This window comes from Prinia subflava, chromosome 8, assembly GCF_021018805.1.
Source record: "Prinia subflava isolate CZ2003 ecotype Zambia chromosome 8, Cam_Psub_1.2, whole genome shotgun sequence".
Classification (NCBI taxonomy): Eukaryota; Metazoa; Chordata; class Aves; order Passeriformes; family Cisticolidae; genus Prinia; species Prinia subflava.
In genome coordinates this window covers 695766-718308 of record NC_086254.1, presented here as the reverse complement: position 1 = coordinate 718308, position 22543 = coordinate 695766, and the positions used below count along the sequence as shown (strand labels likewise).

At 47.9% G+C, this 22543-nt stretch overlaps 1 protein-coding gene across 2 annotated transcripts in view; it reads left to right on the top strand.

The window, feature by feature from the left end:
* Window positions 1-9358, top strand: part of MTMR4 (myotubularin related protein 4) — a 57270-nt gene extending 47912 nt beyond the window's left edge. For both annotated transcript variants that reach the window (XM_063402324.1, XM_063402323.1), the window contains 11 exons: window positions 273-469; window positions 690-818; window positions 1823-1934; window positions 2362-2557; window positions 2987-3172; window positions 3972-4142; window positions 4250-4404; window positions 4750-5956; window positions 6288-6398; window positions 6651-6739; window positions 7118-9358. In XM_063402324.1, coding sequence (XP_063258394.1) covers window positions 273-469; window positions 690-818; window positions 1823-1934; window positions 2362-2557; window positions 2987-3172; window positions 3972-4142; window positions 4250-4404; window positions 4750-5956; window positions 6288-6398; window positions 6651-6739; window positions 7118-7295 — 2731 coding nt within the window. In that variant the 3' untranslated portion in view covers window positions 7296-9358. The remainder of the gene's footprint in view (window positions 1-272; window positions 470-689; window positions 819-1822; window positions 1935-2361; window positions 2558-2986; window positions 3173-3971; window positions 4143-4249; window positions 4405-4749; window positions 5957-6287; window positions 6399-6650; window positions 6740-7117) is intronic.
* The last annotated feature ends 13185 nt before the right edge of the window (window positions 9359-22543 follow it).

Below are 22543 nucleotides of genomic sequence, written 5' to 3'. Positions count from 1 at the left end.
TTTCCAACCTAAATGATTCTATATTATTGTAGATAAAAGTATGACGCTGGTTTAGCCTCTCCGTCAGTGCTGCGGTGGTGAAAAATGGTTATTTGAGATTCCCTACCCTCTTTTACTGCTTAATGAGAGAGTCAGTGCTGTAGATAGAGCAGTTGCTGCAGCAGACAGAGCAGCTGCAGCCAGGAGTAGCTCAGGTGTGGCTGTGCACAGGGAGTGCGTCCCAGGCCAGCCCGGCGTTCGCGGGGGCTCAGCCAGGCTCTGTGTCCCTGCAGACACGTGCGCAACGGGGCGGTGATCGCACGCTGCAGCCAGCCCGAGATCAGCTGGTGGGGCTGGAGGAACGCTGATGATGAGTACCTGGTGACATCCATTGCCAAAGCTTGTGCCTTGAACCCCGGAGCGAGGACATCAGGCACCACGCCGCACACTGGGAGCAGCGACGGCAGCGAGCCCTGCGACACCGACTTCGGTGAGGTGGCTCCCGCCAGCCCTCCTGAACGGGGGACACCACAGAGGAGCTGCCAGGGCTGTCCAGGGCAGGGCTTTACCCTAGTGTCCAGGGGGAGAACCTGGGCCCCATCATGCCATGACTGTGGTGTGTGGGTGGCTCTCTGGGCTTACTCACAGTGGCACTGGGGTGGAGGGAGGGAGGGAGGTGCCAGGAGCTCAGTCCCTGTGTGTCCCTGCAGACTCGTCATTGACAGCATGTTCGGGCGTGGAGAACGCGGGAACCCCTCAAAAGCTGCTGATCCTCGACGCCAGGTCCTACACAGCAGCCGTGGCCAACAGGGCCAAGGGAGGCGGCTGCGAATGTGAAGGTACCAAGGGCCAAGAACATCCCAGAACATCTTCCTCTTGGGCCTGGCAGTGGCTCCTAGGGCACAGCTGGGGTATCGGGGTAGCATTTTGGTGCTTGGTCTCTGGGAGCATTTTCCCACACAGGGATCTGGACAGGCTGGATCAACAGGCCAAGGCCCACTGGATCAGGTTCAGTAAGGCAAAGTTCTGGGTCCTGCTTTTGGGTCACAACAGCCCCACTGGAATGCTCTAGGCTGGGGTACAGTGGCTGGAAAGCTGCCTAGTGGAAAGTGCTGGTTGGTAGCAGCTGAACATGGGCCTAGGTGTGCCCAGGTGAGCAACAGGTCAATGACACCTGAGCTGTACCAGCAACAGTGTGGTAGCAGGCAGGGACTGTCCCCCTTATCTGGCCACTTCTGAGGCACCTCCAATCCAGGGGTCAGTTCTGTGCCTGTTAGGACAAGAAAGACCATGAGGAGGGAATGGAGCTAGGGAAGAATCTGGAGCACCAGGAGTGGCTGGGGGAGCTAGGGGAGCTCAGCTTGGAGAAAAGGAGGCTCAGAGGAGACTTTCTGGTTCTGCACAACTCCCTGACAGGAGGGGGCAGCCAGGTGAGGGTTAAGCTCTGCTCCTAGGGAACAGGGACAGGATGAGTGGAAATGACCTCAGGCTGTGCCAGGGGAGGTTTAGGTTGGATATGGGGGAAAATTTCTTCATTAAAGGGTTGTCAGGCCCTGGCACAGCTGCCCAGGGCAGTGTTGGAGTCCCCGTCTCTGGAGGGGTTTAACAGCCCTGTGGATGTGGCACTTGGGAACATGGGTTAGTGGTGGCCTTGGACGTTGGAGGTTTTTCCCAACTTTAGTGACTCCATGAACACCAGGAATGGTGTGTGAGGGGCAGCTGCACTGGGGTGTGGAGGCAGTAGCAGCAGAGTTGGATTCAATAGCCCCTGTGGGTCCCTTCCAGTTCAGAATGTTCTGTAGCTGCTGTAGCTCTCTCTAAATGTTCCTGTCTCTCGTATCAGAGTATTACCCCAACTGTGAAGTTGTGTTCATGGGCATGGCCAACATCCACTCCATCCGGAACAGCTTCCAATATCTGCGTGCTGTCTGCAGTCAAGTCCCAGACCCCAGCAAGTGAGTGACTTTTCTCTAGCTGAGTTTGATGCCATATCTGTCAGTGACCTAGGGGGGATTCGCTCCTTTTTCCTTTTTTTATCCCAGGTTTCTGCCTGAGAAAATAGAGGGATGGGAAAGTGCTTAGCTTGAATGCTGCTAATTTTGATCCATGAATCCAGAGGGGATTGTGGCACTGTCTCAGAGTCACTTGGTTGTGTGTGTCCTCTGTGAGTTTCTAAAATGCGGTTGTATTTGAGAAAAATTAAATTTGGGGTTGGATTCTTTGCCCTTCTTTCCAGGCTGTCTGGCTCTTCAGGGACATGTTTTAGAAAAGACTGATTTTCACTGAGGACTCCAAGAAAACTTAAGTTAAAATGTGGTTGTTTTTTTTTTTCCCTCAGAGGAGAGCTAAGCAACCATTTTCTTGGCTTTTTCCCCCTTGCAGCTGGCTTTCAGCCCTGGAGAGCACCAAGTGGCTGCAGCACCTGTCTGTCATGCTGAAAGCAGCGGTGCTGGTCTCCAGTGCTGTGGACAGAGAAGGGCGTCCGGTGCTGGTTCACTGCTCCGACGGCTGGGACAGGACTCCACAGATTGTGGCACTGGCAAAGATTCTCCTGGACCCTTACTACAGGACCATGGAGGTAGGATTGTGCTCTGCTGCAGTTCATGTCTGTTCAAAGGCAGCTTCTGTCTTGGAATACCTGTGGAAAGGTGCAGGATTGCATTTGGGAATAAGCTTAGTGGTGTTTCTGAGCTGCTGTGGTGGGTGTTAACTTTTTCCCTGTTCTCTTCCTGCCTGTTTTTCGTGAATTGTTCCTCACTCTTCTGCCCAGCCTGGGGAAATGCTGTGGGAAATACCATCTTGTGTTTCCCTACTCTAAATTCTCTGAGCTGCATAGACATAACAACTGTTAGTTTGTGTCTGGAAACCTCCAACCCTGGTGAGCTTTGCTCTCAAACCAGGCACTGCAGCAGCCTCCTTCCCAGCCTTTCCTGATGGATGAGGCTTGCTCTGTCCTGCCACGTGTCCTCAGCAAAGTCTCTGCAATTGTTTTGTCTTTTATTCACAGGGCTTCCAGGTGCTTGTTGAATCAGACTGGCTGGATTTTGGTCACAAGTTTGGGGATCGCTGTGGGCACCAGCAAAAGGTGGAAGATCAGAATGAGCAGTGCCCAGTTTTTCTCCAGTGGCTGGATGCTGTTCATCAGCTTCTGAAGCAATTTCCCTGCCTCTTTGAATTTAATGAAGCTTTTCTGGTAAGAAATACATGTGCATACATGTGAGCATAGACAGAGGGAAGGTCGTGATGTTTTACAGTACTGGAGTTCAAAGAGAAGAGGTCTGCAGAATTTGAGAGACTGTGATGTGATCACAGAATCTCGGAATGGTTTGGGTTGGAAGGGAACTTAAAGCCCATCTCATTCCATCTGTTCCCTGCCGTGGGCAGGGACACTTTTCACTACCCCAGACTGCCCTGTCCAACCTGGTCTTGGTCACTTTCAGGGATGGGACAGCCATAATTTCTCTGGGCAGCCTGATCCAGGGCCTCACCACTCTCACAGGGAACAATTTGTCCCTAACATCTCATCTAAATCTGTTCTCTTTTAGTTTAAAACTGTTCTCCCATGAAGGGGTGGTGGAGGGTTTATATACTCTGTTTTTTCTGAATCCCTTCTCCAGGGATCTCTCTTCTTTTCCAGCCAAGGGAATTCAGATGCCAGCAGCAGCACTGGTTTGATTTGCATATCTCAGAGCTATATGGGTCTGTAACATTTGAAAAAAATAAAATACAGAAAAAAAATTAATCCCTGTCTTACCAAAAAAAGCAGGAGAGGGTTCTAGAGAGTCATTTGATTCTAGAGGGAAAGGTTTGGTATCAAATGAGTGTTGCTTTCCCTTCAGTTTAATGATCCCTGTCCTACCCAGTGTGGAAGCAAGGACAGCAGTGAGGCCACCCAGGGCAGGCAGTGCAGAGGAGGGGAAGATGTGTCCCCTGTAGGCAAGAACCCCCTTTTCCCTGTGGCTCTGAGCATGGCTCTTCCTTTCATGCCACAGGTGAAGCTGGTGCAGCACACATACTCCTGCCTCTACGGGACCTTCCTGGGGAACAGCCCCTGCGAGCGCGAGATGCACAACATCTACAAGCGCACGTGCTCTGTGTGGTCACTACTGCGGGCTGGCAACAAGAACTTCCACAACCTGCTCTATATGCCCGGATCCGAGCAGGTCAGTAGAGCTCCTGGCCCACTTTTCAGGCTTTTCCCCTGGCAGGCACAGGGGAGGGGCTGGAGGGTTTTCTATGGCATTGGGCTCTAACACGGGTGGTGTCACAGGTGCTGCATCCTGTGTGCCATGTGCGTGCTCTGCACCTCTGGACAGCCGTATACCTCCCGGCCTCCTCACCACATCCTCTGGGACAAGAGGATATGGACATCTACATGCCCCCTGGATCTCAGAGCCAGGACTTCAATGGCAGGTGTTTGGACAGGTAAGAGCTTTGAGCTTCAGGCTCAGGTTGTTGCGTACCCACAGATCTTCCTGCCTTCTTGCAGTTTCTTGTCGTTTCCTGGTTGTTGTTCTCATCTTCCTTGTGGAAACAAGAGCTCTATAGCAGTGCCCCAGCCGCTCAGAGAAGTTGAGGTCTCTGCTGCACTTCCAAGGCAGGAGGCCACACTGTGGTGTTGTGCATTTCAGCTCCTGCAGATGCACTGCCCCTCTCCACCCACTCCTGGAGCTGTAATGGGGAATATTTCCCTGCCCTCATCTGTTTTGACATAAACCAGGGAATTTTCAGGGGGTTTATCCTGAGATTTGCTTTGCTTTTGGGTTCTAGATTACCAAAGACAAGATCTATGGATGACTTGCTCTCAGCCTGTGACTCCAGCAGCCCTCTGACCCGCACATCCAGTGACCCCAATCTGAACAACCACTGTCAGGAGGTGCGAGTGGGCTTGGAAGCCCGGCATGCCAGTACTGAGGGGGCTGAAGGTGCTGCAGTGGCCACAGGAGAGGCACGGCCCAGGGAGGAGACTGAGGAGAATCCTCCTCTGCAAGACAGCGGCTGTGCTGAGCATGAAGGGCCAAGCAAGCAGCTGGGCAACCAGGCTGCTGTGCCTGCCAGCAGTGTCCCTGTGGAGGTAGGAAAGGGAAATGCAACACTCACGAAGGAACTGGATGGCATGGGTCCAGATCCAAATCCTTCCGGACAGGAAAATGGTGACAAGGTTTCCACCAGTTCTGGAAAGCATTTGGAAATCTGTCCCCAGGAACCTTTGAAGGCTGCTGGCATGGTGTCCAACAAAGGAGGCTGTTCCAAAAGAATCACCACCCGCCAAGACATTCCCAGCCAGGAGTCCCTGGCACCAGGCACCCCTTCTCAGGACATTCCAGGCCCTGCCCTGGGTACCCCGTGCCCAGATGCAGACAAGGGCAGAGGTGATGCTGGCCAGAGCATGCCCTTTGAGGAGCCTGGCCGGCCGGGGAGGCTCCTGCTGGAGCAATGGCGCAAGCCCATTTCCCAGAGCCAAAGCAGCGAGTTCTCCTTCCTGGGGTCCAACTGGGACAGTTTTCAAGGCATGGTGACATCGCTCCCCAATGGGGAGCCTGCACCCAGACACCTCCTCTCCTATGGCTGCTGCAGCAAGAGGCTGAGCAGCAAACCCCTGCGGGCCCCAGGCCTGTGCCTCAGTGGCCCATGGTCTGGCAGGGAAGGTGGGAAGCTCTCGGCCTGCACTGGCCATGTGAACACATATTTTGGGAAGCCCAGCCGTTTGTGGCTGCCCTGCCACCTGAAACAAGCCTCTGGTCCCAAACACCTGCCGCCAAAATGTCCTTCTCCTGTGCCTCCTCTCTACCTGGATGACGATGGGCTGCCCTTCCCCACGGACGTGATCCAGCACCGGCTGCGGCAGATCGAGGCCAGCTACAAGCAGGAGGTGGAGCAGCTGCGCCGGCAGGTGCGGGAGCTGCAGCTGCGCCTGGACATTCGCCACTTCTGTGCTCCTCCGGCCGAGCCCCCCATGGACTACGAGGATGACTTTGTGAGTACAGGCCGCTCACACCCCGTACCAGGTCCTTGTACCCCTGCACACCTCCCTCTCCAGCCCACAGCTCTCCATCCCTTTGGGAGGGGGTGGGAAAGATTGTTCCTCTGTCCCTCGTGTCCTCGTCCTGGCCATGTCCTCATCCACCCAGAGATACCTCTGCTGCTCGAGGATCAAACTCCTACAAACTCATGGAGGCTTTGCCCTGTGTCTGGGGGCTCAGGAGCCACCCAGGTGCCCCTCACCAGCACAGAGTGTGTGGAGCAGGGCGTGCCCTGAGTGTGTGCCCAGCAGCAGAGGGGATTGATGACTTGGTCTCATTTTGCAGACGTGTCTGAAGGAATCGGACAGCAGCGACACGGAGGACTTCTGTTCTGACCACAGTGAGGACTGTTTGTCAGAAGCAAGCTGGGAGCCAGTGGATAAGAAGGAGACTGAGGTGTGTGTCCCATCGTGGAGCTGTGATTGAGTGGGAGGGAATTTTTTTTGCAGATGACCTGGGTGGGCACAGCAGCAGAGAGTGCTCTGGAAGTGAGGCAGTGAACAGCCTCCTATGTCGCTGATACATCCTCTGCTGCTGCTGGCTCGGGTGGGTTAGGCTCACTGTGAGGTGTGGCCCAAAGCCACCCCCAGCCTGTGCAGAGCTGTCACTGGGGGGTTACAGACAGGAGCTGACTGGTGTCTACCCTAGGTCACGCGGTGGGTCCCAGACCACATGGCCTCACACTGCTTCAACTGCGACTGTGAGTTCTGGCTGGCCAAACGAAGGCACCACTGCAGGTAAAAATGTCAGTGCTCTGGGCCCCTCCTCTCTTCAGCCTGGTATCACAAAATGCCCCTCTGCCAGGTCTGTTCCCTCCAGCTCTCAGGAGAAGGTTTTAGGTCTTTCCACATGCCAGGCCTCATCAGTTCCCTGCAGAGATCCATTCTACATGGTCCTTGTTTGTATTTTTCCAAGGCCTTTGATCCTCTCTGGGACAGCAATGAGTCCCCGTCAGTACTAGCAGTTTGCTTGCACTGCTGACCACAGTATAGGAAACATGTTTACAATCCTCAGTCAGGCTTGTGCTTTGCCCTGACCTGGATCCTTTGTGCTTGCTCAAGTTCTGCTGTGGTGGTCCCAGCTCTCTTCTCACTGATTTTCTTGCTCATTCACAGGAACTGTGGGAATGTGTTCTGTGCTACCTGCTGCCATCTGAAGCTGCCCATCCCTGATCAGCAGTTGTATGACCCTGTCCTCGTTTGTAACTCCTGTTATGACCATATCCAAGTGTCTCGTGCCAGGGAGCTCATGAGCCAACATATGAAGAAACCCATTGCCACAGCTTCCAGTTGAATGCCAGACAAGGGACCTGTCGAAGCCCAGCCTTTTCTCTCGCGGCTTTGAAGGGTGACTCTGTCTCCAGGGTAACTGTGAAGGCCTTTGGTGCAACACTTGAACACCAAGCTGGAATGCACTGTCTGCAGCAGCCTCACTGCCAGGCTGGAGCAGAGGAGCTCAGATCAGAGAGTTTGCAGTGTTCCCACCCTGGAGCTGGTGGGCCTGTGTGTTGTAGCCCTGATGGCCTAGGGCTGAGAGAGGATCACAACCTCTTCCTTTTGTGGGCTGGAAGGCAATGTTTTCACAGCTCTTGCCTGTGCAAAGTCCCCCCAGAGCAATAGAAAGGCATGTTTAGAACCACCTCCCCCTCCAAAGGCAGGCTGTTGTGTGAGAAGGAAGAGGGCAAGCTCTCATGGGCATTGGAAGGGCCTCAGCCTGGAGCAGATCTGTAGATTCTCTTTCCATGAGTGTGATTTGCGATCAGCTTGGTGAACAAGACTCATTAGCCGTCACTAATTGATTTTCTCTTGACCTCTGAAGAGAAATTCATTCCAGCTGAAAAGGGCCGAGGAGATCGTGCCCGTTTTCAGGCTCTGCTGGGATCAGTGTCACACTGGACTTTGTCCCTGCCCCCAGCACCATGGGGAGATGGGAGATTGGCTTTTCACTTCTGCTCTGCCCGTCTGCTTTGTCTGCGGTTGTGTCACAGCCTGGTGCTAACACAGGAATGGCACCCTGATCCTCTCCTGGCATGGAAACAGAACTCGTGTTCCTGTGTTGCTCCTCCTCCCCTTTTCTGTCCTCAGCTCTCCACTTCCTACTGCTCTTTATCCTGAAAACTTGATACCTTGAGGGTATAGGCCATAATGTGTTGTTTTACCTCCTGGAATGTGCTGTCTGGTGTATGTGAGGGTTTCAGTCCAAATGCTGCTATATATTTCTGTGCACTTAATGTAACCCGAAGAAGGGAGAATGAAGCATTGATACCAAAATGGGGATGGGGAAGGACACCGGCTGACATAGACACTATGGTCTGTGCTTTAGGATGTACAGCCAAGCTGCAGTAATAACCATGACATGTGGCATCTGTTCAGTGGTGGAAACAATCTCTCTGACTTGCCCCAGTGCTACCTGAAATGCCTCTTGAATTTGACTTCTTTTTTTGTCTCCTGTATAGCAGTCAAAGTTCAGAGTTGCCAACTTGTAATTGCCTCTCTGCTTCTCCTTTAAACTAGAGAGCAGGAATCCCAATTCATCCTAAGGACAAGAAACTGGGTTTAGAAAGGAAGAAGAGTTTATAAAGTGGGCTTCAGTGGGCTTGTAATCCCTAGGTCCCTTGAGGAGCATCCATTCTGCCTCCTCTGCAAGGCATCTGTGGATACTAGTCAGGAATTTCAAACTCAGAAGAATTTGAAGGTGGAGCATTTATTTGCAGAAGTGTAGGTTTTCTTTCCAATACATTCTGCACTTCAGGAGCTGAGACTTGGTATGTGGCAGGGAGGACCTCTGAGGGGACACTGGTCTGCTAACAAGGCAAAGGACTTGACACTGTTGTGATCTCCCAGATCTTTTGGTAATGGTTTGTCATCTCTGTCGGAAGGAATTAAAAAAGGATCCTTTCTTGCACTTGGACTTGTCAGCCTCTGGTTTTGTAAATCCTGATGTGTGAGTGAAGCTCATCCTCTGAAGACCCTGTACTAACTTAGACTCTGCTTCTTTTCCATACTGAGAACAACCAACATGGCTCTAGGAAGCGAAGGCACCTTGCTTCAGATTCTCCCCTGCCTTGTACCTTGCAGTCATTGCTGGACATGGAAGCGTGACCACTGGTCTGGCAGAAGAAACTGGATTTGCTCCTGTTTTGCACGTGTTGAAATGACTGCAAGTGATGAGGAAGCCAGAAACCAGGTACTGCTGGCCCTCCCATTCAGGCCATTAGTCCAAACTGCTTTTAGCTCTTTTGAGTTTCAGTGTCACAATGTGCTGGCCAAAAACTCTCCAATCAGTTCGATGGCATTGTGACAAACAAAATGTGCTCTACAACTCGATACAGTCAAAATAAAATCTCTATATTAGTGCTGCTGGGTTTGGCCCCTTCTTTCCTCTCTGGGGAGTTCTGCTTGCCCAGGGAGTTTCAAGCTGCTGTTACTCACCACCTTTTCCCTTGATTAAGGTGTGTTAAGGATTTAATATCCCTTCTCACAATCAGAATCACAGGTAGGACACAGAACACCTCTGCCCTCTTCCAACAAACCTGCAGGATGTCCTTCCCAAGAAAACCAGGGCCTTCCAGCCTCTCCTATAAGGACCCAAGGAGAAGTTGTTTTCTTTCTAAGGAAGTATTGTTAGGCAGGATTCCCTGCTATGAGGAAAGGCTGAGAGAGTTGGGATTGTTTACCTGGAGAAGACTCCAGGGAGACCTTAGAGCCCCTCCCAGTATCTAAAGGATTTGCAGGAGAGCTGGAGAGGGACTTTGGACAAGGAATGGAGGGAGAGGACACAGGGAATGGCTTCCCACTGCTAGAGGGCAGGGATGGGTGGGATATTGGGAAGGAATTGTTCCCTGGGAGGGTGGGCAGGCCCTGGCACAGGGTGCCCAGAGCAGCTGTGGCTGCCCCTGGATCCCTGGAAGTGCCCAAGGCCAGGCTGGACGGGGCTTGGAGCAGCCTGGGATAGTGGAAGGTGTCCCTGCCCGTGGCAGGGGGTGGAACTGGATGAGCTTCAAGATCCTTCCAACCAAACCATTCCTTGATTCTATGATCCCCTCACTCCTCTCTGATGTTTTCCTAGCACCTGTTCTAGGTAGCTCTATGGGTGGTTCCTCTGTGCAGGATGGTGAGTGGGAGAGTTGTGCTTTATCAGCTGGATGGTGCTGCAGGTCAGTCATAGTTTGTGACGGAGCCAGAGAGAATCTCCTGGAAAGCCTGACCTCAGTTCAAAGATCCAGGGATAATGAAATTCAGCAGATCCCTGGTAAACTACTCCCTCAGTTTGGCTCAGGTGTTCCTGTCAGACAGGTGGTACCTAAAGGCATCATATCAGAAATGTGGGGAATAGGACAGTTTGCCACATTGTAACATGAACCATTGTTCCTCAGAGTCACACAAAGTCAGTTCAGGAGGCTGCTTTAGCTGGAGGTTGCAAAACTGAGACAAAGAATGTATTTAAATGAGACTGTTTCTAGAAACCAGATAAATCAGTGAAATTATAGCCCTGCCAGCACTTGAATACAGATTTGCGATGTGAAATGGAATTAGTACTAGCTGATTGCCATGAGAATTATGAAGAGTTTAGAGGGGTAGCTTCTCTATGGAATGTGCAGTCACTGCCCCAGTGAGGTAAGGGCTCAGCTTTGAGAAATTCCCTCAGGCAGCTGGTGCCCCTCAGAGAATCTGTGACTGCTGACCCAAGGATGAGACTCCGCTGACCCTCAGCAGGACTCCAACCCAGTGCAGTCTGATCTATTAACCATGGCTGGCTGGAGTCTGACCTGCTTCCCATCACAGCCACCACATGGGTGACAGGCTGGTCACACTGGGACTGCCTGTGGCAGGACACTGGCTGGAGGCGCTAGTCCCAGCTGTGGTGGGTGTTCCACCACAGCAACACTGCTCAATATGAGTCATGACCAGCATTTTTCCAAGAAACAGCGATTTATTATTAACTTCCATCACTAGTAGTTCCAATGTCGTCTGGAGAGGCAGAGGAAGGCTGACTGCTGGGACATGGGTGTGACCTGTTGGCTTCTTATCCCCAGCAGGGAAAATACCACAGCAAAATTCCCCCATGCACAGTTAAAAGATAATTCATTATTTATAAATAATATTTATTAAATAACAAGCTGCTGGGACACTTGTGACTAGTGTCACATGAGCCTAGCCACCCCAGTGAGGGGCACTGAACTCTCCTGGTTATTAAGAATGGAGGAAAGTGTTATCACTACAGGAACATAAAGCCATCGTTGCCAACACGTTCAACCTGAGGTAATCAATATCTGCCGATATGGGTCTGAACCCAGCATCAAAGCCTTCCCTATCCATGCACCAACTGCCAGGAATCCTTGGTGAATTAACAACTGGGGCTGCGTGTGATGTGCCACGCTATCTCAGTAGCCACTGAACAAAATAAACACACATTTCTATGTAGTGAGAAGCCAGGTCAGGCTGGCGAAGGCTGGGGTTACTCAGGTGTGTTAATGGATAACGCTGAAACAGCCAGCAATGTGGAGGAAGAAGAGGAAGAGGAAGGTGACTTGTGGCCTTGTCAACCCTGTGAGTACTGCACAGGAGAGTTCAAAGTGAGAGACTCAGGAAGGATTTCCAAGCTTTCTCAGGTGTGTGAGTGTCTGTCCAGTCCATTTGCAGTGGTAGTTCACACATTTCTCTCCCAAGATCTTGGGCCTCTGTGAAAGTGAACTCGGGGTGCTGCCATTTGTTTATGGTACCTCAGGTATCTCTATGTGTCCTTAGATAAAACAATTGTCTGTAAATGAAAGATGCTGCATGCAGCCTCCAGTATGTTTAAAATTATCATAATTGGAAACAAAAAAAAGTTGCTCAAAACAGTGTGCAGCTTCAGTCTCACTGAGCTTAGGCTACTCATGCAGCTTTAGAATCACAGAATAATTAAGGTTGGCAAAACCCTCTGAGGTCACCAAGTCCAACCGTACCCCAGGACTGCCAAGGCCACCACTAACCCATGTCCCCAAGTGCCTCATCCAAGTGCCCCTCCAGGGATGGGCACTCCACCACTGCCCTGGGCAGCTGTGCCAGGGCTGGAAAACAATTTCTCTCTTTCAGAGAGAAATTTCCCCAAATCCACCCTGAGCCTCCCCTGGCCCAGCCTGAGGCCGTTCCCTCTCCTGTCCCTGTTCCCTGGGAGCACAGCCCGACCCCCCCGGCTGTCCCCTCCTGTCAGGAGTGGTGCAGAGCCACAAGGTCCCCCCTGAGCCTCCTTTTCTCCAGGCTGAGCCCCTTTCCCAGCTCCCTCAGCTGCTCCTCATCGGGCTGGAGCACCCATTTCCCGCCTTTTTACCTCAGATCCTCCCTCAGAGCGCCACCCCCGGGCCTCGGCCGCATGCATGCCCTGGGAGCGATGTGGTGTGAGGAGGATGGCGGGGCTGTGAGGGCTGGGAGAGCTGAGGGAGGAGGGACCTTCCCTGGTGGCTGCTCGGGTCACCTAGGGTAGGGAAAGGGTTGCTCTCCATGAAGGTGGATGTGCTGTTTCCCGGGTCAGTCTGCCTGTACCCTACAGCTCCATGTGCTGCTCTGACACCCTCGCCCTGCTTCCCACAGCACCATCCACCTTTAGGACAGGTCAGGGTATCCCAATCCATATTTTTGGTTACTGTTTAAGAGCAGGAATTGCCATCTGATTCCTGAGGTGTTTTCTGTGGGATATGTGGGACTTCACCTGTAACAGCAAGAAAACAAAACTAAGAATTTGACAAGGCAAAAAACTCACCTCAACACCAAGTTAGGAAGAATTTAAGATTTAACACTGTTAAGCCAAATATTGGAGTCATTACAGACTTCTTCAGTGCAGCCTGCTCTGAATGATGCACTGCAGGGCAGTGGTAGAGCAAATGCTACGACATGGCCTTTTGATTTTTTGGCCTCTCTTTCTATGGGATGCAGTTTTAGGGAGCTTCCATCCTCGGAGTCTCAGTTTCTAGAAAGAAACAACAAGGCAAATATTGGGTTTCATGCACAGCCGAGTTCTGACAGGCTGACAGTTCCGTGTCCTGATGATTTAGGCATGGCTTTGCTGTAAATGTGAGGTAATTTGAGAGATAAAAGATATTTTTGTTTGCAAAGTGTCAGTCTGTTCCAAATGTCTTGCAACATGGAACTCTGTTAAACATCCAGGAACAATAACTGTCAAGCAACTGTGCTTCCTAGCTTGGCTAGATGGTGTCTTGTTCATATGTTGACACTAGACAATCATAATTTCCCTATCCAATAGTAAAACATAAACAAGGAAATTCTCAGATGTCTGGTCATTCTCTGTAAATATATGATAAAAATACTGATTGAAATAAAAATACTTACTTTCTGATCTTTCTGAGCAGGGAATAATCAGTCCTAAATGTTAATTCTTAATGGAATTTCAGGGCCAAGTTATATTTATTTAGTGATTTTTAATGATTTAGTCTGACCTTGCAGAATGATGACTCTAAGTTGTCCATCTTGAGTTAGTTCCCATTGTAGAATCATGGAATGGTTTGGGATGGAAAGAACCTTAAAGCCCATCGAATTCCACCTCTCTGCCATGGGCAGGGACACCTTCCACTAGACCAGGTTGCTCCAAGCCCTGTTCAACCTGGCCTGTCAGAGGACTGAGGTAAATGAGAGGCTATTTTTAAAAAAATCCTTTCGCGTGAGGATTGGGAACTCCAGGGTGAGAAAGCCTGGCTGCTGGATGAACCATTTTGGTGTAAACTATCTTGAAATTTGTACTTGGCATGGGACATCTCTGCAGAAAAGGCACAAATGCAGGTGTGTTTGTAGGAAATCAGTGAGCACGAGATTCCTGGATGTTGCTGTCACTGTCTGAACAAATTCACTACGGCCTCTAATAGGAATCAAACTGTCACAGCTTATGAGCTAATTTAATGAAATAATCAGCAAAAGAGGAAGTTAAGAGAAAAATAAAGAGAATATCAAGAAATGACAAAATGGCAAAATTTGGGATATTTTTGTATAAACTGAAGTAGTTGAGCTGACTGGGGGAAAAAAAAAAGTTTACTTTGAATTTTTATTCTTGACAAAATACCTTGTCATAAAGTGCTTTCAGGGTCACCTGGAGGATTTGGACATTGCTCTTCCCAAGCTGTCCAGGAGCTGCAAGCACTGGAGTTCTGGTGAAGCCTGTCCTTGTGATTTCCATGGTTTTTTAACCATATTGTCAGGTTTAATACACAGCACTTTCGGTATGACTGCTTTGGTTTAGTGGCTCCTGCACTCTGGGATTTCAAGTACATTTCTGAGCACTGGTGACTTGTTCCTGAGGCTGGAGGAGACAGCACTGCACAGAGGTGGGCTGGCACTGCCCTCCTGCCACTGCAGTAGCACTGTGTGCTCAGGGTGGGGAGACAGCCTGGTTCTGGGGTAGCTGTGCTGCAGCAAAGGTGGTCCTTCTCCCCCAAAACTTTGTGGAGCCTCAGCTCCTCATGCTGCCTTTCACTGCCTGGGAAAAGTTCTCTCCCCAACACTCATTTCACTTTCTCCTGTATCCCCTGAAGCACTGCAGACTCAGGGCACTTTTATCACCAGGACACTTTCTTTCCATGCTTTTACATAACAGCCTCATCTCAGAGGCAGGAAGATTCCCAAACTTTTACAGATAAAGAAGTTTCTACTCTGGCTGCTTCAGCAATGAGCTCAGCCCGCCATCACTTCCATTCTCCAACCCTGCACATCCTCAGTGCAGGACTCAGGTCCATCAGGTATGAAAAGAATTTCTGCACTTGCTTGTCAAAAAGAGAGTTAAAAGTGATACTTTTATATATATTTCTGCAATATTCTGTTGTGTTTATATCTCAAGTGAGAATTGGATAGAAAGTGGAAAGTCTAAACGAAAGAGAAACCTTTAAAGCCAAAAGATTCTGTTTGGTGTGCCTGTCCTTCCTCCAGATTTTGAGCATTCCCTGGTGATTTCCAGACAGTGCCTGCTGAAATTAAAAGACAAGGAGAAAAACGTTGTCCACAACTAGTCACTGTTAGGCTAACATTCATATTTTTTTTTTTAATTAAGCAAAATTAGGACAATAAAGAACTGACGACGTATTGAAAAGTTCTCAGTCTCATGTTTTCCTGGGTTATGTTTTTAAAGACAAAAGATTGGCAAAAAATATTGTGTAGAATAGTTCATTCTGCTCATAACTTTTTTTCTTGCCTAACTTCTTTATGTTGTATTTTTTTATGCACTGAAGAGCAGAAAGTAGAAAAGTCTTGACTTTTTCCTTTTGTCCAAAACGGTTCCGCTAAAATTTTCAGTCTCACTGAAATATTATTATTCTTCAGAAGAGAAGCTGAATCAAGTTACTAGAAAAAAAAAATCTTCTCTGTGAGGGTGGCTGGGCAGGCCCTGGCACAGGTTGCCCAGAGAAGCTGTGGCTGCCCCTGGATCCCTGGCAGTGCCCAAGGCCAGGCTGGACAGGGCTTGGAGCAGCCTGGGACAGTGGAAGGTGTCCCTGCCATGGCAGGGGTGGCACTGGATGGGCTTCAAGATCCCTCCCAACCCAAACCATTCTTTAATTCTGTCATTTTGTGTATCCCTTAATCTCTCTGCTCTCCTTCCTTCTCTACACTGTAACATACAGAATGCTGAAAGCTTATTTCTTCTTGTGGCTGCATGAAAACATCTTCCCCTGCATCCTAAGGGCACAACACCAAGATTAGCTTATTTGCAAAGTGATAGTTCAAATATGTAATTCCTAAATGAGGGGACTAAAGAATATATTTTCAATCTTATTCTTGACTCTTTTCATGTCACTGTTGAAGCCCCAGTAAATTAATTCAAAGTAGAAATTTGTTAAAAGGTTTCTTTTTATGTGTGTGTGTGTTCAAATGTCTTTGTGTTTCAGCAACAAGAAGTTTTCTCAAGATTTTTCACTGTGAGAGCAGTAAAAGATGCCCACCTGGGTCTTTTAGACCATAATTATTTGAAGGATTTAGTTCTGTTTGCTTTCTACTACTGGCAGAACCTTTGCTATAGGTAGGGCTGGATCAGAGAAATGCAGTGAAGCTTTATTATCAGAGAATAACGAACAATCAGTCAAGGAGGCTGTATCAAGGAGAAATGGGAGTTATTTCTGCCACGTGACCTTGCAAGTCTCATCATGCCTTCAAATGCATCCGTGGCCGAGGGTTCTTTTGCCCATGATCACCTTTCTGGTGAGTGGTGACCTCAGAGCAGTTGTGGTGCTTGAGTGATACACCCCCATTAAGACAAATAATTGTCTTTGTATGCAGGGCTTAAAATTCACATGGCCAAAAGGGGATTCTTAAAATAAAAAGCAGCTGAAAACATCTGTTTTAACACAGCATGAAGAGCACCACATTTTCCCTTGAGAAAAGCAGAGTAGCTGCATTAGTAATGCACTTGTAAAACTCGTTGTAGGATTCATCTTGCCTAAGATTCATCTGAATTTGTAAGAGTCAGTTCGATGTGCCTGGGCTTGCACACAGATTGCACAGAGAGTCAGTGGAGAGAAACAGGCACCTCCCAGAGCTTGAGCTACTCCAACTTTCTTAGACAGATGCCTTTGGAAGACAATTAATTTCTTTCTGATGAGCCTGTTAGTTCATCAAGTGTGCAGAGAGTTTACAGCTGCCAGACCTCTGAGACTATGGCAGGAAGGCATTAATCCCACCTGGCTGTTGAAGTGCAGACAACACTGTCCCATTTTCCCTTCTTGAAGAGACTTTCTTCATTTCAGTGAAGAAATCATTTTCATTTTCATCAGTCCTTTGGTTGATACAGGACTAGAGCTTGCAGATTTTGTATCTAGACCTGTTCCAAGTGTTCATTGATCAAGCAGGAACAGGCACAGCTGCATTCCCTAATTTCCTGCACAGCTTTGAGTTCTGTTGACTCCAGATGAGTAACTACCTCCCCTTAAGCATAACTTTTGGGCCTGACTTTATAAGTTACCAGTGGAAGGATGGTCTTAACGTCCTTCCTTGATATTTCCCATGCAGCGTGTGCTCAAGTGGGATGGGAGATGCTGGAGAGTGTCAGTCTTGTGTCCTTTGGCCCAGCTGAGCCGGTGATAACCCCTTGTGATGCCTATTCCTACCCACAATGCCTGGAAATGATCCAGGCATTTCTTCAATTTCCAACAGATCTTTGGAGAAATGATGTAGCATGTGCTACTTTGAGCTTGGAACATATCTGATGCTGGTCATGTTGGATTTGCATTTATTTCATAGAACCATAAAAGCATGGAATGGGTTGATTTGGAAGGGACCTTAAAGCTCATCCCATTCCACCCCTGACATGGGCAGGGACACCTTCCACCATCCCAGGTTGCTCCAAGCCCCGTCTAGCCTGGCCTTGGACACCTCCAGGGATGGGGCAGCCACAGCTTCTCTAGGCAGCCTGTGCCAGGGCTTCCCCACCCTCACAGCCAAGGATTTCTTCCGAAAATCTCATCTATCCCTGCCCTCTGGCAGTGGGAAGCCATTACCCCCTGTTCTGTGACTCCAGGCTTTTGTAAGTAATCTCTCTCTATCTTTCTTGTTGGCTCCTTCAGGCACTGGAAGGTCACAATGAGGTCACCCCAAAGCCTTCTCTTCTCCAGGCTGAACTATCCCAACTCTTCCAGCCTTTCCTCCCAGCAGAGCTGCTCCACCCCTCTGATCATCCTGATCCCTCCTCTGGCCTTGCTTGAACAGGTCCATGTCCTTGCTGTGCTGGGACCCCAGGGCTGGATTTCTGGGCTTTCCAATTTCCTGAGCTTGCAGGTAGCCCTGGGACCTGTGAAAAGCCCTCAGTATCAATGCGAGCCCCTCCTGAGTGCAGACTCCACCAGAAAAAGTGCCCGAGGGCCTTGCTCAGCCCCATCATTGAACCATGGTGCTGGTGAGAGCTCTCCCCAAAAGTGCTGGGCTTAGTTCAGTGCTTCGTGTGGGGCCATTCCTACCCAGGCTGTTTGGATGTGGCAGTTCTGAAATGGAAGAGTAAGAGATTTTCCCAATATTAACAGCCTCTGTGCCAGGGAGTGGAACTGGATACAATTGCTGGTAAAGCTGCAGCCTTTGTGCCTTCAGTTAAAGTGATGATTGATTTGTTCTTTACTGGAACACTGAGAGCCACAAAATAATATTGTCTCAAGAGGAAGGTGTCCGTAATAATGTGATGCTAGTGTTATCAACCCTCCAGCTAGATTCCACATGGTTAATTCTATACAATTAATCTCTTTTTTTCCAGTTTTGAGAAAGCTGGATTTAGTGAATGTCTGAATAATTCTCTGATGAACAGATCTCTGGTTTGAAAATAACACTGGTCTTGGTCAGACCAAACTCCCACCCCAAAGCTCACTGTCTCTTCTGACAGAAATGCCCAAGGAGGACGCAGGAGCACAGCAAGCAGGGACTAATGCATTCCCAAAATATTTCCAACAGACTGTATTTCCTCACTGACAGGGTGGTCATGCCTTGGCAGGGGCTGCCCAGGGTGGTTTGGAGTCCCCATCCCTGGAGGTACCCAAGGAAGGCCTGGATGTGGCACTCAGGTGCTCTGGGCTGGGGACAAGGTGGGCATTGGGCACAGCTTGGACTCCATGGTCTGGGAGGGCTTTTCCAATCCAAACGATTCTGTGATTCCATATGGGCTGAGGGAATTAATAAACCATAAGTTGTATTTAATAGCCATTGGTGGATTTAATTTCCATGAATTCATTTGTCTCAACTGATGCAGAGAGTGGCACATGCATGACTGTACCAAGGACTTTACTGTGGGGCTGTTGTGCCCAGAGCCACCTTTCCCTGTGTCTTTTGAGCCTCCTGCATTTAATCTCCACTTGGCTTTGGTATGATTGGGTCTCAATCCATGTCCCTCTCACTGCCCATGATTTTAAACACGTCTGTCTCAGTTCCCTCAGTTGCATTTTCTCTGGAATGGAGAGGGCTGCCCCACCTTCCTGTTCTTCAGGACAGTGTTCTGTCCACCATCCATGTGCCTTCCCTCATACGTTCTTGCTGAGATGCAGAGTCCATCCAGAGCTTCTGTGGGCCCAAGTATATCTCCTTTCTGACCTAAACCAAATTTATTTTAAAGCTGATCTGTCTTGTTTGGAAGAAGGAAGAGGCTGTGCTTATTTTGTAATTTATCAGTAAATACTGATTTATTCCATAAAATACAATTCATCCCTGTTTCCACAGTACTCAGAGAATATCATTGTTCCCTGTCAGCTATTTCATAACAGCCAGTGAGAGAATGGACTGTAGCTGGTAATTTCTGCTGGGTAGGACTGGATCAACCATATCTTAGACAAAAGAGCTTAGAAACTTCTCTCCAATTAACAGGGCAGGATAAGAACATGTGAGTGAAGTCTCCTGGGTCTGTTTGTTGAGTCTTGGTTCAATCTTGAAGTCTTAGAAATGAATCACCACCTTCCCCTTTGACATCTCTGCCCTCAGCAAACACTTCCTTCAGTGGTTTTGACTTTTTACTTGTCGCTTCTAATAGCATGTGATCTGGATTTGATGTCTTACACTTATCTCCTGTTCCACAAGCACTTTTCCCCTTCAGGTTTTTCCTTTGCTTTTCTTAGAAGATTGGGTCTTTCTGCAGTATCTGTTTGTTTTCCCTTGGAATCATTCCAACAAGCTACAAGAAATTTCTCCTTTTCCATTGCTTGTTCACTTTGTCTTCATTGGAGCCCTTCAAAGGTTTCTTTTGTTGGTTTCTCAGATTTGCAAACACACTTTGGAGCTTGCAGTGAGAGATTCACAGATATCATTTAGGGATTTTGGCAGTATCCAGAATTGTGTTCTGTTCACAGGTCACAGAGTGTTCTCAAAGATACCCAGATTTCATCATAAAGCTGCTCAGAATTAGCTTTTGGGTAAAGTGAGTCATTCCTACATCTACTGCTTTGGAATGATGGCCATCAGCTCTTTCTGTATTATTCAGCTCCCAGGTTTGTTGCTCCAAACAGCACAAAAATACAGCAACATCCTATTAAAAATGGCAATAGGCAGAGATATTAAAAACCTTCTCTGTTATCATAGCAACGATCTCGTGTAAAATCCCATGTAAGTGCCAGGCATTGCAAGTTAATTATCTAAGCTATTTGCCATCTCAGGTTATATTTGTTACATTTACTGATTATCAACATTGAATTAAATTTGATTTAATCAAGGATTCCTCTCTCACTCAGAACAATTGCAGATTATAAAGACTGTCTATCCTGCAAATAATGCCTTTGCTTTTAAATTATCTCTGTGTATCACCAAGCAATACCTGCAGAAAATTGCCTCATCTACAAAGTTGGTTTTTAGAATAAAATCAGTGTTTAATTTCTCTGTGAAATCCACATTCCTATGTGAATCCACTTTCTATGGCTTGCTGCGATGATAAAGTCAAGCAGCCAAATCAAAAGGCTGATAGTACAACACTAAAGACTGTGGTTACAGAGTTTCTACATGTGTGTAGATCAGATTTCCAATGTATACTTCTAATATTTATTAGAATATATTTTAAATAAATACTATATATATACAATAAATAGAATATATAATATATATTAGAACAAGTATTTTTGAAGACAAAGAAATCAGTCTTCAAATCACTTGGGTAAGAATACATTTCTGTTATTTATTTTACTGTATGACTCTTGAAATGTTTAATCTAAGTAAGCCATAGCACTCTGCAAACTGAGCACAAATTCTGGGATTCTGGGAGTCTGTGTTTGGATCCTCGAGCCCTACCACAGGGTGTTCAGCTCCCAGCCCTCTCAGTGGCTGTGCTGGTTCTGCAGCTCCCCTGCCATGGCAGCAGCACCTTCCAGGGGGAGCTCAGGGAGCAGGAGAGAGCAGGGGAGACTGCAGGAGAGAACTGGAGCCTTCTGGACTTCTGGAATGAAGGCTATAAATTTGAAAATTAATCCACTTAAGAAAAGGAAAGCATTATGTGTTACAAATATCTATTTCAAAGAAGCCCTGAACATGAAACAAGCAGTTCTGTAATTCAACTGAGGTTCCAGGGCAGCAGCATAATGTGTGTCCTCATCAGTGCAGTGGTTTGCTCCTCAAAAGTTTTTTGCTTGACTTCGTCAGAATTTATCTTAGTTAACAAGTATATGTTTATCTTTGAAGAATGTCCTTGCCTGGACAAAAAAATATTCTTCATTATAATGAAAAGACTGAGAAATAGCTACATTTTTTTTTCCCAGACAGCTTTTTGCAACCCTGAATTTCACTTGATGAAGGAGAAAAACTATGGTGACTTTTGGAACCGGCCCCACCTCCAAGGTGCCTTATTAAAGAGGACTTACTCTAAATGCTTTATATCATTCCATTGGAAAGTGCTCCTTACTTGGAGGGCCTGATTATCAGATATCAAAAGAACTGAAGTAAAAATGCAAGGGCTTCTTTTTTCTACTACAGCATAATGCTTATCCTTTTTCCTTCCCCTCACAAAGGACAAGCAAAGCAAGTTATGCTTATGTGTGTTGAAAAAGGTTTGACCTACCCAAGCTTGATCATCCAGTTTCCTGCCTTGCAAATATCAACCTTTGTCTTTTATTCATGGGTTGTTTGTTGTTTTTGTTTTTGTTTTTTAATATAAGCTTATCCAAGTTTATCCAACCATATCCAACTCGGCCAGGCTATGGCTAGGATAATGTGTTGGTGTAAGGATGGGAATAGCCAGCATCCAGTCAGACCATTGATATTTCAATATTTATTTTTTCCCCAGTCCACCTTTGTCCTCTCACTTTCATCATGAGCTTCTTCTTCATTCAGGACTTAAGGATCAGAGTGATAAGAGTCACAACCACAAAACCTATCTCAGAATGGATGTTGGGGATAGAAAATTACTCCAAAGCTTTTGGTTTAGTCATGGCAGTTGCTGAAAAGGGCTGGTTGTCAATGAAATTCCCATCTTCTCTTTCACCACTTTGGCTAAATTTGACCATTTTTCCTCTTGAGCAGATGTCACCAGCAAACCATCAGTCCTGATCTCTCCATCTTTTGTCCCTCTTCATTGTTTCACTGCTGCCCCTGTCCCATTCTTGTCTGTCCTATCTAGAGAAACTGAAAGGGTTTTAATTGCACTTTGGGCACTTTTTCCAGTTTGAAATGCATGTAAGATCCTGTATTCCATTCCAGAAGATGACCTGTGTTACAGTAGATGGAAGCTGAGGTCCCTGAGAAGAGGCAGAAGAAGCTGCAGTGTGGATGGAATTATTGGTTTGCTTTTGGCAGGATGAGCTCCTCCATCCCTGGACAGTTGAACTGGGAACCAGGACCTTACCTAAAATCCTGGCTGCATGAGACAATAATCAACCAATGGAGCAAAAGTGAAACACCTTGTTCGTGGTTTAAAAAATGCAGCTGACAAAAAATAATTAAATGAAAGGAACTACATTTAAACCCAGATCACAAAAATATAAAGGTGGCTTGCCTTTAATGGAAAGGCTTTGCTTAACTTCATCCTCAAACTTCTCAAATTCCAGCTTTTCTCCTCCCTTTCCCCCATTCCACAGGCGATGGCTGTCTGCAGGCTGGCACATTTACATGGGTCACAGCAGA